This window comes from Apodemus sylvaticus, chromosome 10 (genome assembly GCF_947179515.1).
Source record: "Apodemus sylvaticus chromosome 10, mApoSyl1.1, whole genome shotgun sequence".
NCBI classification, from domain to species: domain Eukaryota; kingdom Metazoa; phylum Chordata; class Mammalia; order Rodentia; family Muridae; genus Apodemus; species Apodemus sylvaticus.
Window position 1 is genome coordinate 43016967 of NC_067481.1, and position 17549 is coordinate 43034515.

The window sequence follows — 17549 nt, forward strand, 5'->3', positions numbered from 1 at the left end:
ACTGAGAGCAAAATTAATAGAGCTATGCCTGGGTGTATCTCAGTGGAAATAAGGATCTGAGTGGTGGGTGTGATTGTTCTTGGCATATTACTGCCCTTAGACTCCTCAGCAAACAGAACTGGAGAATGGGCAGGGTGTATTCATGCATGGTCAGCTCTCTCTTTGTCTGTGGGTAGATTCAACAAACTGCACATGGAAAATATTTGAGAAATCAGATGGCTCAAAAAGCTGCAAAACACAAAACTTGAATTTATAGTGTATCATACTGAACCTATGTAAATGAAGTGGTATGTTGGCATTATATTAGTTATTATAAATAATATAAGGTACATGGAAAAATATGCATTGTTATGTATTACATACATAACAATTTGTATAAGAATATGAGCATCTTTGAATTTGGATATTCACAGTGTCTTGGGGGGGGGGCTCTGAATATCATGAGATTTTTGTCTACATTAAGCATCTATTAGCATCTCACATTTTATTCCAGTATCATATGAATTCTTTATTCTCCCATGTCTGTAGTTTTCTTCAGCAGTATGGAGAAATAAAGCCTGGCTTCCATTATCCTTAACATATTCTTTACTCAATCTTCCTTTATGTAACTAATTTCCCCAGCATGAAAACAGACCACACAGCCTAGACCCTGGCCCTGCTGGACACTCCAGTGCAGTGATGGAATCCTTACTCTGGCCCCACCACATACACAGTGAGCCAGCTGAATTCTCAGCCTGGCTCTGCCAGATACACTGGCCAAACCCTTGACTTTTTAAACTTAGGAGAATTATATAAGCAAAAACTTAAGACAGACTATTTCCTGAGCTTTAAAAATAAGGATGCTAAAACTTTTAGTCATTCAGTCATTGTCTAGTTTTAATTATTATACACAGAGGCTGGTAGGACTTGTTTATAAAGATTTGAAACTAACACTATTTATATGTAGTCCTAACTTTTTGTGTAACATGTTAATAGGCATTAAAGGAGCTGGCTATGGCTTTGACCAGCAAGGTCACACATGCCTCTCAGCTTGGAAAGCTCCTGTACAGTGGTGCTTCAACAAAAAGCAAATGTTATATAGTATTTATCTTCGGCTGGCAGCTGATCCACCTACAGAAATTCCTATTCTCAATTTGATCTAACAATAAAAAAGATTTGATTTCTGCTAGAAGAACTAAGAAAAAGTTGGAGAAATTATTTGTTTTTTCCATTTCCTGGTCTATTTGATCTGTTTTTAGTTTGACTCTTTTCTTTGCCACCACATTCTTACTCTCTTAGTTTGCTTCCTGATGTCTGCTCCTCCTGAGTACAGAAAACCCTTGGTTGTTTTCATAAGTAGAGATGGGCCAGCTGGTAAAGCAGAGGACTAGATGGTCCCAATCATGTTTGTCTTTGTGTTGATTGCAGTAGTCTGAATGCAGGCCCATCTGATATGTGGAGAAGGTAATCACGAATCTCTCCACAGCTCAGGTCTCTGCTCTGTGGGTCCGTGGCTCCCAGTACAGCAGCCTACCTGGCTCCCCTGCTCTAAGGAAACTGTGTTTTTTATCTGTGTAATTTCTCTCAAATATCATTTGAAGATGGAAACTCTTTGCCCAGTAGTGATGGTAATGTCTTTTTTTATATATATATTCTTTAATCCTCTGTAAATTTAGCTCTCTTTACCTGCAAAACTTTGGTCCCAAATGCTCAGCCATTATGCAGAGGCCCCAAGGAACAGCTATTAATATTTCACCTGGGGGTATTACCTGGCATTCTGATTTTCCAAGGGCTGCTGGCATCAAAGGAATTGCATTGGCATACAGTGAGCACTGTGAGGTTCCGTGTATCCCGTGGACATGCCCAGCATGGGAACACTGTGTATGCTTCAGCCTGACCTCCCTCCTTCTACTGAAGCTATATCCACATCCCAAAAGCAAAACTCTCTTCAGGGACAGCCAGCCAGCACTGAGGATGACCTGGAACTCTGTTGCTCCTTTTATTTTATTCTTTGCATACCTACATATAATGAATTTTAGTCCCCTGCAACTCAGAACCCTGCCTCACTCTCCCCTCTGGAGCCTTTCTTCCCAGCAAGGCCCCTCCCACTCTCTTGTCTTTGGGTTTGATTAGGGTTGCCTGCAGGAGCAGGAGAGAGCTTCTTCACTTATCAATGACCATGCCACCAAAATGGCACCCATTCTCCAGCTACCGTTAACTGTCAATAGGAACTTAGAGGTCGAACCTTGAGAGCTCCTCTTCCTTCTATTAAAAGATGTTGAAAAGAATGCTTCTGTGTAGATCTCATGTAAATAACTGCAGCTGCAGTGAGTTCGTGCATGCATCAGCTATGTCATATCCAGAAGACACTGCTTCACATTCTTCCTATCTTTTGCAGTGTTCTCTGAGCCTTGGGTGATGGGTAATATACATATCCTGTTTAAGGTGGAACATTCCACAGTTGCTTATTCTATGAAAATTTTAACCAGTTTCACTTTATTGTAAGACAGTTCTCAGAGATTGGCTAGGCAGGCTGGCCAGCTAGCCAGTGAAACCTCTACCCCAAATTCTGGGATTACAAGCAGACAGTCAGTTCCTTATACCAAACCAGATATGATCCATCAGACTTCTGCTCCAGACCCATTCCTAGGCCCCTCCCTCAGATGGCTTCAAGGCCTCATATATGTCAGTTCCTCCCTTCCCAGCATCCCCTTCCTGCCCAGCTCCTCCTGTCTCAGCATCCTGCCCTATTTTCTCTTCTGGGGCATGGTCATCACCTGTCCTGCTCTGGATTCCTCAGAAACTTGGTCGCTCCCTCCACGAGCGCAGTGCACATTCTGTTGCCTCTTCTAGAGCCCCATTTGGGGTCTGTTCTCCTTCTTACTTGCAGTAAGGCAAAAATGGGTCAGTTCTTCATTACTCATGGCCCAGAAAGCTTGGAGCATGAGTGCTGCCCAAGAGTAATTGGATGAACAAACACGAGTACAAACGAAAGCAAAGACAGCAATAAGAACATTTAAAAGACTTACAGGAACGCTGCTGATAAAAATAGTAATTAGTATGATTATGCGCTTAGTCTGCACCAATAGTGTGCTGAGGGCATCATGTGGAACATGTCACTTATTGTAAGGATCTTGTGAGGTGATTATATGCTGTAGTTTGGATGGTGTTTTCTTTAGACAGGTCTCACTGTAACCAGCAGGACTGCCCTTGTTCTTGCTATATGCAGCCCAGGCTGATCTCAAACTCTTGATCCTTTTGCTTCAGTCTCCTGTGTGCTGGGATTGCAGGTAACACACTGTTGTGCCATACAATACATGGTTGTGAAATGTCCTCCAGAGGCCTTATAGGCGCCCCCCCCCCATCGGAAGGAGGTAGAAGCTTTAGGATCTGGGGTGCAACAAGTGATCTGTAGGCTACTGGGATTACTGCCCTTGAGATTATGGAACCCCAGGTCTGTTCTTACCATCTTTTGCTCCCTGACCCTTGAAATGAGAGTTGTGTTCTGCCGCACACTGCCACCGTGCTGTGCTGCTTACCAAGGGCCGGAAGCACTAAGGGCTACCCAGTCATATGCTGAAAGCTCCCAAGTTTAAAGCCAAGATAAGCTTTTTCTTTACTTATGAGTCATCACTACATTTGTTAGAAACACCAGAGACATGATAACCACAGTACTGTTATTGTCCTACTGTCCAGATAAAATTATGAGGCCCAAAGTGGGCTTGACCCTAAGTTAGTGCTAACCCATGGCCACACTGCAGAGGGGACTTTGTCAGTCCTGCTTTTCTATGCCATCAATGGCCCAGGAACACTCATGAGCTATACAGGCATGGTACACCTAGCAGGGGTTCTTATACATGTCGGCTGCAGGCTTCTGTGTCAATAGAAGATGAAAATAAATAAATCCAGGTCAAAGTGATTTTAAGATCATTGGAATCAAGAAGCACCTGGGACTGCCTGTGTAGCCAACTGTATTACAAATAACTCCAATGCCGGACAGCTTGATTATGAGGAATTTCTTTGAACCCCACTTTTAAATCTGGGCTAGGTTTCCTTCTATAAGCTGTGGCATTCTTTCTGTCTCTAATTGCCTCAAATAATTTCTGAAACCATGTGATTGAGGATGTGTGGAAGGGAGAGTGGGAACCAAAGAATAGGTTCTAAAATAGCTAAGTGTTAAACCCAGTTGTGCTTACTGTGTGCCATTGTCAGTTTACAGAAAGTGTGGGACAGTGGAGCATAGGTTTTAGTTTCTCCCAACTCAAGCTCTGCCTTGAGTGCCAGGCCACTGGGCACTTACTGACTATTGAGGTATATATGAATGCACACAGTGATTAGGATTCAAGGCCTAGGGCTGTGGCTTGAATACCCCTTCTCTTTCCAACACATAGTCCTTGCGCAGAGTCCTACAAAGTGGCTCAACTAAGTGACTCCAATGTGTGAATCCGTGACTTCAACAGAGGAAGTAGGAAAAAAAGATGTTTTTGACTTTGGGAGAAGTATTCATCTGAGAAGTGGGATGGTGAACTGAGCCTCAAGTTGCCAGTCATACCAGTAAACTCTGTATGAGCAGGCAAACAAAGGGGTCAAAGTTTTGTATACTTTGAAAGCAGAACTGTGTAGTATAGGCTCTCCTTTCAAAATAGTCCGGGATCAGTGGTTAAAAAGCCAACACCCAGGACCAGAAACTCACACATTGTAAAACAATTATAAACAATTATCTCATTGGAGAAGAATTTGACAGTAATTCATAAGTTTAAATTGCATGTAGCTTTTTAAAAAATTTTAAATTTACTTTGTTTTATATGTTTGAACTTTTGCCTGCCTGCATGTATGTGTATGTGTGTGTGTGTGTGTGCGCGCGCTCGTGCACCATGTGCATATCTAGTGCTCATGGAGACCAGAAGGCCTCAGATCATCTGGAACTGGAGATACAAACAGTTGTGAGCCACATGTAAGTGCTGAGAATTAAACCCATGTCCTTTGCAAGAACAGCAAGCCGTCTTTCAGCTCCTGCAAGTAGCACTTACGCCAGCATTTTTCATTGTAGAAGTATGTTCTACAGGTACACAAGCATATACCCACAGTTAAATAAACACCACAGATTTATACTTGCTTTGTCCACAGTAACAAGTGTTGGTTAACAATGTGAATGTCCAAGGGATGAACTCAAATCTGCTCAGTCCTTTAAAAATGAGACTTTTATCTATCTGCTTATATGAGAGACTTTTGCCAAGATAAATGTTTTAATTAGGAAAAAAGTGTTTATGTTTAAAAAAAACAAATCAAAACAAAACAAAAAAACAAAAGCATTACCAGGTTGTGAGCTAGCTCAACAGATAAAAGTATTTGGATCCTGCAGTTCCAGCCTGACACCTGAGGTTAATCCCCAGAACCAAGTAGCAGGAAAGAACTGGTGACATGTTGCTGTGGCATGTGTTCACCCACACAAATTATACATTTACACACAAACTGATAATGTTTTAAGACCCACATAAGGTTGTGTGTGCATAAACGACTGCAGAGAAGCTCACGGGAACACTGCAGCACAATTACCTCTAATAAGGAAAGCTGTAGGAATATGTGAGAGAAATACTTTCCCCTGTCTATCTTTTCTATCCTTTCAGTCTTTAACTAATTTGTATCGCTTTGTCACAACTATAGATATTCCGATTTGCAAAACAAAGAAGCTTAGAATTTAGAATTTTTAATTTTTATTCTTTAATTTCAGATTTATGGAAAACATAGTAAAAAAACAAATACCTTTAATCCTTCATCAGGTTTTTTGTATTTTTCTCAGTGTCTAAGCTTCTCTTTTTATATTTTTATGTATGTACATAATTATTATTTTTTATTATTGAAGAGTATATTGGAGAGATCATGATCCACTGAATAATTCGAGGTATGTTTCCTAAAAACAAGAAACTTCTCTTCACCATTGTGCAGTGATGGAAATCAGGAAATGTAATTTTGTCGTAAATCAGTGTCTAACTCTCAGCTGATGTTCATATTTTATCAGTCATTCCAGTAACGTCCTTAAAGCAATTTCCCGTTCCTCTGATTCAAACTGGGGGTGTGCGGTGCATTGACTTATCCCATTTCCTTAAGTCCCTACCCTTTGGAATGCCGCCCAACCCTGCTGTTTTCTCACACGGGCCCTCTGCAGTCATTTTTGGTAATCTCCTCTAGTGTCAGCCTTCATCACTGGATGAGGTTCAGGTTCTGAGGGGCTGCTGCACTCACTGCTGTGCCTTCTTCCCTGTATCTGAGCACAGAGGCCTGCTTGCCTCTGGGTCCTCAGCCTTGGGGCTGCTCGGCCAGCTCCTTCAGGCCATGTGCACAGCTCTGCAGTCCAACCGGGATCCCTGAGCTCACTCTTCTCTCGCTCCCTTGCCCAGCAACGTATGGCACATTTTCTGGATTTCTGAAACTGTTCAGGAATGCTGTGCACACACAGGTACGAGCCCAGCTGCTTGCTTCTTATAAATGGCTGACAAAGAGTATGCAATGGTCTTGCTTTGGGTAGCTTGTCATCCCTGTAGTCTATGAACTCTATCTTTACCATCTGTAGCAGAGCCTTCAGTCAGATTACAGGACCTGTTCTAGAAACTTCACAGTAGCTCAGAAAACTCTCAGATTTTAAAACTTCCTCCAGAATTGCTCTTGTTTCTCAAATATGAATTAACCTAGGTTCTCTCATGAGAACCAATCATATGTAAAAGAGAGCAGATGGTATCAGGTCCAGTCTAAACACAAAGGCAGAAATGTGGTGTTCCAGCTCAGAGACAGACAAGAGAAAAAAATGGTTTTATTGTTGTTTTGAGCAGTGTCTTATTCTCTTCAGATCTTCAACAGGCCAGGGAAGGAAAATGCTTAAGCCAATCACTAATTAGAAGGTTAATTTCATCTGGAAGTGCCCATATACACACATCCAAAATGCCATTTTAGTTAAGCCTTTGGGCACCCCATGGCCAAGTCCAAGTTTATAATGAAGTTAACCATCACAAGCTCATAACAGTTTTTCTAGTATTGGTGATTCTAAATCTTAATGACTTGTGTTAAGTGTTCATAAACTTCCTCTGCTATAAAGTTGTCATCTTTCCCTTTGTAATTAAGAATTAATTTGAGCCGGGCAGTAGTGGCACATGCCTTTAATCCAGCACTTGGGAGGCAGAGGCAGGTGGATTTCTGAGTTCGAGGCCAGCCTGGTCTACAGAGTGAGTTTCAGGACAGCCAGGGCTACACAGAGAAATCCTGTCTCAAAAAACTAAAAGAAAAAAAAAATTTGAAGGGAGTTCCTCTAAGGTTCTGTGAATACCCTGTCTCTTGTCATATTGTAACTGCTGGTTTCTGCATCCACTGATCTAACATTGTACCCTCTGCGTGTGTGCCTTGGCATTGTCCTGTAAGGAGAAGCCCCTCCTGTCTCGTTCATGTCTTAGTCATCAGCCTGGTATTCACTGTGTGCGGTGAATAAACTCTGCACTGGCGTCATTTCTTTGATGGCAGTTTCTCAGGGGGTCCCGGGAGGGGCAGTAAAGCTGTTGTTCTTTGAGCACCTCTCTCTGTGGCTCTACAAGATGCTCTGGATTCGTCGTGTGGTTCTTTAGTCTATGAAGACTTCAGCTCATTTCCATGAAGCCTTGGATCTTACTAGGTAAAGATAGTATTTGCATGCCTACATCTGTTATTCCTTCTTGGTATCCTGAGTAGAGTTACCATTACTTCCTCTCCTCTCCTCCTTTTACACCTTAGTACAAGGTTCCTTCAATTTCATTTCAGACCTGCTTTTTTTTCTGTGTCTCATGTTTATTTCATAATCCAAATGTAATTCAACTTTAAAACCCCCAAATATTTAAAAATCCCAGTGCTTTAAAAGATACAAGTCTTTTTAAAAATATAAATACAATTCTCTTCTTCCTTTCTTCCTTCCTTCTTTCTTCCCTCCTTCTTTCTTTCATTTATTAGATATTTGCTTTATTTACATTTCAAATGGTATCCCCTTTCTACATTACCCCTCCCCCTGCTCACCTCCCCTCTCCCAATTTCCCCACTTGCATTCCCCTATTCTGGGGAGTCCAGCCTTCATAGTACCAATGGTCTCTCCTCATTAATGTCTGAAATGGTCATCTTCTGCTACATATGTAACTGGAGCCATGGTCCCTCCATGTGCATTCTTTGATTGGTGGTTTAGTCCCTGGGAGCTCTGGGGGTACTAGTTGTTGGTACGTATTATTGTTCCTCCTGCAGGGCTGCAAACCCCTTCAGCTCCTTGGGTCCTTTCTCTCGCTGCTCCATTGGGGACCCTATGCTCAATCTACTGGTTGGCTGTGAGCCATGGGTATTTTGATCCACTTTCCAATAAAGATCAAAGTATCCACACTTTGGTCTTCTTTCTTCTTGAGCTTCTTGTAGTCTGTGAATTTTATCTTGGGTATTCCGAGCTTTTGGGCTAATATCCATTTATCAGCGAGCACATACCATCTGTGTGTGTTCTTTTGTGATTGGGTTACCTCACTCAAGATATTTTCTAGCTCCATCCATTTGCCTAAGAATTTCATGAATTCATTGTTTTTAATAGTTGAGTAGTACTCCATGGTATAAATGTACCACATTTTCTGTATCCATTCCTCCATTGAGGGACATCTGGGCTCTTTCCAGCTTCTGGCTATTATAAATAAGGTTGCTATGAACACAGTGGAGCATGTGTCCTTATTACAATGCTGAATAATCCTCTGGGTATATGCCCAGGAGTGATATAGGTATAGCAGGGTCCTCTGGTAGTATCATGCCCAATTTGCTGAAGAACCACCAAACTGATTTCCAGAGTGGTTTTACCAGCTTGCAATCCCACCAACAGTGGAGGAGTGTTCTTCTTTCTCCACATCCTCTCCAGCATTTGCTGTCCCCTGAGTTTTTGATCTTGGGAATTCTAACTGGTGTTAGGTGGAATCTCAGGGTTGTTTCAATTTGCATTTCCCTGATGATTAAGGATGTTGAACATTTCTTTAGGTGTTTCTCAGCCATCCGGTATTCCTTAGTTGAGAATTCTTTGTTTAGCTCTGTACCTCATTTTTTTTAATAGGGTTATTTGGTTCTCTGGAGTCTAATTTTTTGAGATCTTTGTATATATTGGATATTAGCCCTCTATTGGATGTTGGATTGGTAAAGATCTTTTGGAATGTGGAGAGTAGATCAAGAGTGAGAGTAGTCACAACCACACCTGTGGAAGGGATTGGCCACACCCACCCAGGACTTCAAGTTCTTGTTACACCATCCACAATAGGAGAGGAGGTATATGTCTTACTGACTGGATTTCTAAGAAATCTTAAAGATACATTTTCATAGAATTCATTTTGACAAAACTGTATTTCTAGGGCTGCTGTGGAATTTATTGTCCATGGTCCCAAGACAAGTTCAAAAATCAAGGTTTGAGCAGAACAAAGCTCTCTCTGACAGCGCTCTAGAGGGTGGATGATATTTGTTTCCTTGCCCTGTGCTGCCTCACATGGCTGTATGAGTACACATGTGACATTTCCCCTTCTTTAAAGGTTTGTGTAATAGTGCATCCTAATGAGCTCATCTTGATTACATCTGCAGAAGCCCTGTTTCCAAATAAGGTTGCATCACAAGATGGTTAGGACTTCCTAATATGCTGTTTGGGGAATGCAGTTCAAGCAGTTCGATTCCCCACACTAATGTCTTGTGCTTTTTGGTTTTCCCAAACTGCTATCTATTTTTCTACCAGGTATTGGGGATTTTTTTTTCATTTTCAAATGCAGTTTATTGCTCACATATGAAAAAGGGGGGGGAGAATCTAATAACAACAGTCCGGCTCTAAATGATGCCACCAATGTCCAGAGGCAGACTTCACCCCCAGGCAGTGGGTAGAGGTGGCACAAAAAAATAGATTGCAAGTCACTGCATCCACATCCACTGGTGGGGAAGGGACACTGAGTAGATGCCAGCTCTGCAGCAAATGCCTGGAGATGAGCAGAGGCTTACTGATCATACCTCAGTTGTGCTTAGCCAGCTTAACCAAGGTGCTAGACACCAGCAGTCATCAGAGTCAGAGGCAGCCAGAAGTGGGAGATGTGGTCGCTGGAAGGCTCCCTTGTTGCTAGAGTTTGTAATTCATGTGTTTTGTGTGCATTAGACACCAGCGTCTGCAGTTACTGATTTTTATTGTTGTTTCATATTTACTCTTTTCAAACATTACTATTACCAGGTGGTTAAGCTGTCTGGAGCATCAACAAGTGATTGGCAGTCATTATTCAAGTTCTAAGTTTTCTTTATCATACTTTATTTTTATCTTTCCATCTCACTTACTTTACCTAAAACCTTTTTTTCCATTATCCTTGTCTATTTGCCTGGTATTCATTCTCCCTTTTATTTATTTTTATAAAGATTTTTTTCTTGATTTGGTAATTTCATATATATATATTTGAGCCATTTCATCTCTTATTACCTGTTCTCATTCCCTTTGTCTTTTAAAAAGCTACATATCTATTTTATTTCTATAGAAAAATATCTGCACAAAATTTTTACCCATTTTATTCTCTTTTATTTATACCGTTCAAGTAAAAACATTTTTTATTCTTATATTCATTGATTCCCTCCTTTCAGCTGCTCAGAAGTATATAATTATATGGGGCTAATTTTGTTCTGAAGGCATCTTCATACTGTGACTCTGCCATTCTTAGCAAGAGATTTTTTTGTTTAGCTATTTAGGAACTATTGCCTACTTTTGGAGCATGTTCTCCAGTGCTGAGACAGCAGAGACAGGTCTCTATTAGCATCTTCTTTTTTCCAGGGGTGGGGAGGTGGGGGTGGGGAATGGACCACAGTCTTACTATCTAACCCTGGCTGGTCTGCCTTGGCCCCCCACCCCCACCCTCGAGTTCTAGAATCACAGGTCTATGTCACCACTTCTAGTACCCACAATCTTTCTAAGCAGTGGCTCAGAGTTGTGGCTTTATTTCATAATAGATAATATTTTCTCTTGTGGTTTTGTCTGTTCTCATTGATGATTTCAGAGAACCAAGGTATTCTATTGTCATCCTTAGAGAGGAGTTCCTTGGTTGGTGTTTGAGGTTGGTCCTAACTCAATCCCAAAGAACTTGAATGTTTAGGGATAAACAGAAAAAGAAAAGGCCACAAAGGAACCTGAAAAAGAAATCCAGAGGAATAAGAAGAAAACCCAGCAAATGTGGCTTCACAGAAGAAAAGATGGTGTTAAGGCAGTGGGACTCTGTCAAACGCTGCTGAGAGAGGAACTGTGATGTTGGAGCTCTCTCAGTGAGTTAGAGTCCATGGGGAACTCTCTGCAGGAAGTTGGACAGTGCACTGAAGTACCAGAGTGGACCCAGACTGGAGCTGGCAGAGGGCGTAGGAATGGAGAAAAAGGGTATGCCTCACCGCAGATGGATGGGACAGTCCCCTGCGAAATAAGGATGTTACAGCCACACAAATGAACAGTGACCATGAATAAAGATTTTTATTAAATACACACTCTCAGAGACTTTTCCTTCTGATTATAAATGATTCCATGGACTAGATGAAGTCAAGCAAGAGCACCAGTGAATTGTTAGTGAGTGAATCTGACTTAGACGCCACAAGAGTACATGTGAAATCCACTCTGAAGCCATTGTGGTGGCTCACTTTGTAAAGCCAGCTCTAAGGAAACTATGGCAGGAGACTGAGGCCTGCCTGGGTTACTAGTGCGTTCTAGGCTAGCTTGAGCTGTAGAGTAAGTCTGTGAAGAGTCAAGAAAGAAGCAAGGGAGTTGGGAGGATCTGATCGGAAATGACTTCATTTTTGTCTTATACTCAGTTTAAAATTAAGTAAAATTTTATCTCTTATATTTGGTAAGTTTTCATATTCTATTGTTTCCCTTAAAAAAAATTTAGGATTTCTCCATCCTTAATTTCTATCGCCCACCCTTCGTTGAGCACCTTATTGCTCTCTTTAACTGCACACCTTGTTGCTCTTTCCTGTGTCCAGACACATCACATTTACGCTTACTCCACCAGACTTGCGGACACTAGCATGCAACAGCATCTGCTCCGCGAAAACAGTGCCTGGCTTCCTGCTCTGCTCAGGTCAGCCGCCTTCCTTCTCTGCACGCACGCATGCATACATGCACGCACGCACGCACGCACACTCCTGTGCACGTGGTCTGCTGATACTGGTCTGAAGAAGCTGTTGCATCTTGACTGACTGCTACCGATGGTCCTATATACAAATGACATGAGCCAGTTGAACTAGAGTACCCATGTGTCTTGGAGTCCATGGGCATTGTCCGTTTGTCTTTAATATCTTTTCTATTGCTACATTTAGTACTTTTGTTTCGTTTAGAAGCCAATGAAAATATCTAGTTGTTTCAATAAATATTTTACCTTTTAGAGACTATGACAGTTAAGCTATTTTTGGTTGATTGCTTTTGGTTTTTTAGATACAGTTTCATGCAACCCAGATGGTCCTCAAACTCAAACTCACTAGGAACTGCTGATCCTCCTGTCTCCGATTCCCAAGACCTAGGATTACAAGAGGGTGCCATGTCCAGCTAACATTAATTTAATTTAAAGATGCATACATATCTAAGTATGTATATGAGAAACTGGTTCTTAGACTTTGGAAGAACAAGGGGAAATTCTCCCAGTGTAGGGTGAGAAGGGACCAGAATGAAGGGAAACAGCGACAAAACTATGAAAACAAAGACCTAGAGAAGTGATAGGAGAGGGGCTCATGGACAGAAGTGGTTTGGTTGTTAGAGTCAGGTGAAGGAGCCAGACCCTGTGTGGCTGAGACAGTTTGTCTATTATTTTAGGATTCCTCATTGGAAGGAGGTTTTTGTGTAATATTTGCTACGATAGCACATGGTTGTATTGTCTTTCCCCGTATTCTCTGATGTTACAATTTATTTACGGTATTTTCTTATTCTTTTCCCATTTTGATATCTAGGGTTAGACCCTTTGTAGTACACAAAGTAGACAGTTTGTCATAACAGGTTGACACACAAAGATCATAGAAAAATGTTTTCGTTGTTCCTTTGGAACAGGGTGTCTCTTGCTCATCTTCTAGTGTAATTACTGTAGATCCTCCCCAAAGGAAACCCTGAAAAGACCGACTGCATTGCTTTTCTGTTCCCCTCTACCTCTAAAATTGCACATGATATTACAGTGTATAGTGGCACCATCTAGTGGTAGTTTTGAGACCTAACCAAATTCAAAGTCATTTGATAACCAGTTTAGAATTTCAAAAACAATTTTCTATCCGTTTTGCAAATTGCTGAGGCATTTTATTTAATGTTATATTTTGTTGAGCCTCTGAAATGCCCTTCAAGTCAACAGATGCACCACTGTTATGATTCATAAATAATGTGGCTTGTAAACAAATGGCTTATGCATTGTCTACCTTCTTGAAACAAGGTCTCACCATGTGGTCCTGCCTCTGCCTCCCAGGAGTGAAGATTGTTGACGTAAGCCACTACACCGTGCTCACCCTGCTACTGTGTGTGTATTTTGATTATATTTTGAAAAAAAAAATGATGCTTAGAAATGTAGTTAAACAAAAAATGTACTTGAACTAATACCAGAACTTCAGAAATGATCCCATCGTGGCTGTAAGAACTATCCAGCAAGAAAGTGCATTATGATGCCTCTAAGTCAGAGTATTGAGCTCATGAGGCAACTTTTCCCCCTAACACTCTGTTGCTTGGTTTTTTATATTTTTTTTCCTGTTTGGGATGTTTTGAAAAATAAACGACTCTGACCTCGGTTCATTGCTGATGCCTGCTGAACCTGTGCTGCATATCTGCAGAGCCAATCAGACTTGAGTAGTGAATCTTACATCTCATTTCTTTGTGGATTTTTTAATATGTATATTCTTGAGGGGAGGTTTTGTGCAGTTGCTTTTGGGGGTCCAAAGGAGAGTATTGGAGCACATAGACTGAGGATTATAGTCAGTTGTGAGTCACAACTCCTGTGGTGCTGGAACCCAAACTCTGGTCCTTTGCAGGAGCTGAACACAATCATAACCACTGAACCGTCTCTCCAGCTTCACATTTCTGGGTCCCTAAATGTAAACTGTATAGATAGATATCTTGTTGGTGGCTTGCAGTTGATTGATAGCTATGACAATGAATGACATATTGATCATTTAGTCTATTCTTGAGGCTATCAGGGCTATTGAGTAGGGGTAGTGTTAATAAAAATAATAACATTTGGTTAAGAATCAACGTCCACCTGCAATCCCTGCACTCTTTACATAGAGGTAGGAATATCAGGGATTGAAGATCAACCTTGGCTACATACTTCAAGGCCAACCTGGGCTGCCAGAAACCCTGTCTCAAAACAAGCAAATAACCATCACTTTCAAGGATAACATAATAGAACAATAAAATTAATTGCCATTTTTGAAAAGGGGGAAAACACTTTAGTGCCAGAGGGATAGAGGGATATAATTATTACCATTGTACAGCTGGAGAGGCTGAAACACAAGAAGGTTAAATCACTTTTACAAGGTCTCACTGCTGTTAGTAATGTGAGCACTCAGGCCCAGAAGAGAAGGACCCCAAAGGTAGTGTTTTGACTGTCAGTGGGGATACCACAATAAGAAAGCAGGCAGGAAACCTCACTGGTTGATAACTCTTATTTAAATACATGTTAACTTCTTTTCTTTTCTTTTCTTTTCTTTTCTTTTCTTTTCTTTTCTTTTCTTTTCTTTTCTTCTCTTCTCTTCTCTTCTCTTCTCTTCTCTTCTCTTCTCTTCTCTTCTCTTCTCTTCTCTTCTCTTCTCTTCTCTTCTCTTCTCTTCTCTTCTCTTCTCTTCTCTTCTCTTCTCTTCTCTTCTCTTCTCTTCTCTTCTCTTCTCTTCTCTTTTCTTTTCTTTTCTTTCTTTTTTTCTTGGTTTTTTCAAGACAGGCTTTCTCTGTGTTGCCCTAGCTGTCCTGGAACTCACTCTGTAGACCAGGCTGGCCTTGAACTCAGAAATTTGCCTGCCTCTGCCTCCCAAGTGGTGGGATTAAAGGTGTGTGCCACCACCGCCCCGGCTACATGTTAATTTCTTGATAAAAATCTTTATTCTAATTTATTGTTCACAATGACTATATTTGTTTGTTTCCAGTCTTAATTATAGGTGACAGCTTTCCATCTTAAGGGAGGTTTAAAAATGTTGCCTGTCAGTCCCAAACACTCAGTTATTTCTCCTTGTCCATTGGTTATAAATAGACAAACTAGCTGTGAACCAGCATTTTGTCTGTGTGAGCACTCTCCTCTCAACTCTTGGAATTGAGATACGATCTTCCCTCCACCCCCACAGATGTTGTATCCTCACATCCAGACAACTGCAGATTAAAAATGTAACAGCTATTTAGATAGCACATAAATTACATGAAGAGTTGTTATAGCCTAGAGATTATTTAAAATATGGAGAAATATGTATGAAGGCATTACACAAATCTAGGACATTTTACGTAAGGTACTTAAACATCCAAGGATTTTGTTATTTGTGAGGGCTCATAGAACCAATGTTCAATGGATGCTGAAAAATGCTGTATTTGCCTATGCCTCTCCGCTCATGGAGTGTATTGGTAACAATCACTTAAGAGAAACAGTTAAGCTCTGGTTTGTGTATGTTTATAGGTATGGGTTACTGTGTAAATAGTATGTGTGGGTTTTCTGTGCTTTTATATTAATTTTTGTACTGATTTATCATCCCTATTTATAATTTCAGTCTTGGAGCTTTTGCAGTTTTTACTTTGTTTCTATGGCATCCTCTGGCCAGCCCCTCGTTCCCCTGTTCATGCTGCCCCACCTATGTATAAAAGGATAAATATACCGTGTTTTCTATAATATCTTGCCATGTGTACATCTATGCATTTATCAAATGTATATAGAGATAGACACACACGTAAATATGATCCCGTACAAAAATGGGATCGTATTATATACCTTAAATAGACACTTTCAGTCAGTTGTCCCATTCCTGAGAGTCCTTCCCACTGGTTTGTAAGCTATGTGTCCAGGGCTTTCTGCAGTGTTGCTCTAGTCCAAGGAGGGAAGGAAGATCACTGAATAAATCATGCTGTGTCTACACCACGGGATTCTAAGCAGTCACTACAAAAGCCAGTGTGATTTATATCAGAAGTGTCTCCTATATAGTTTTCTGTTGTGGAGTTTACTGTGTATATTTCCTTACTGACAATTTAGGGAGGAGAAATAAATGGGAACAGGCCTTTTTAAATTGAAAATCCAGTAAAGTAAATTTCAAGACCTGATTTAACTTCCATTTCTTTTTCTCCTAGAGCTGTGTTTCTCTCTTGATTGACCCTCTCTGTATTTGGGAAGGGGAAATTCACAGCCTTCAAAGTGTTAAGTTCCTCTTCTTACCTAGCTTTTAAGCCCTACTGATCTTTTTAACTAGTGGCATCTGAAGGGCAGAACATCAGATAAGGTCTTTGCTATTAGCTGTTTTATATGAGCATCATTATATCTCCTAGACTGGCCTCCAACTCACAGCAATCCTCCTGCCTCAGCCTTGCAGGAGCTGAAGATAAGAATAAGCTACTATGACTGACCCAAACATAGTCTACACTTTTGCTTGTATTGTATTTGTGTTTATGTTTAAGACAGAGTCTCACTCTGTAGTTCAAGCTGGCCTGAAACTCAACTGCTTTGACTTACAGCAATCCTCCTGCCTCATCCTCTTAAGAGATGGTATTATAGATACAAGTCACCACCCTAAACTGTAACATGGTCTTTAAAAGTAAATTTAGAGCTGATAAATAGTTCAGAAATAGTTCCTGGAACATTTGGGCATATTTGCTAATAAACTAAGAGGAAATAATCCACACATATATGTAACCACAGCTACCTTTTGTTCTTGCTTCTGTGCAGATTTGAGAAAGGACGAATCTACACATTCATTGGAGAAGTGGTTGTTTCTGTGAACCCATACAAGGTGCTGAACATCTATGGGAGGGACACAGTGGAACAGTATAAAGGCCGTGAGCTATATGAGAGACCTCCTCATCTCTTTGCTATTGCTGACGCTGCTTACAAGGCTATGAAGAGGCGATCAAAAGACACCTGTATTATGATATCAGGTATTTGGAGGGGGCCCTGGTTCCAAAGTTGAAAGGTATTTAACTTTTTTTGTACTCAAGAATTCACACAATCGATGAGATCTTTATTATTTTTTAAGCTTAAAAACCTAAAAAAAATTATAGGGCCCAGAAAAGTAATGGACACTAATTACCAAATTATTTCTACTATGTTGGATCATCCTTTAGTCTTTGCTTTGAAGGCTGAGGCAGGAGGATTGCTTGAACTCTCAAGAGTTCAAAACCAGCCCACACAGCCTAGCAAATCCTCATCAGATAAAAAGAGTACACATTATACCTGCATGCCTTTTGTTGCTTGTAGACTGGGCCAGCGTGGACTATGATTCCATTCCTCCTATCTGAAGCACCAAAAAAGCTTATGTCAAATAAAACATAACAAAAATAGCTCAGGTGTTAACAGAATGAAACAAAGTAAATGATGCACTCACAAGCCTCAAAGTCAGAC

General features: G+C 40.8%; 1 protein-coding gene across 2 annotated transcripts in view; it reads left to right on the forward strand.

Annotated features, from left to right (window-relative positions):
• The window catches only part of Myo1d (myosin ID), a 295829-nt gene that overhangs the window by 66216 nt on the left and 212064 nt on the right, over window positions 1–17549 (forward strand). For both annotated transcript variants that reach the window (XM_052197479.1, XM_052197478.1), the window contains exon 2: window positions 16878–17086. In XM_052197479.1, coding sequence (XP_052053439.1) covers window positions 16878–17086 — 209 coding nt within the window. The remainder of the gene's footprint in view (window positions 1–16877; window positions 17087–17549) is intronic.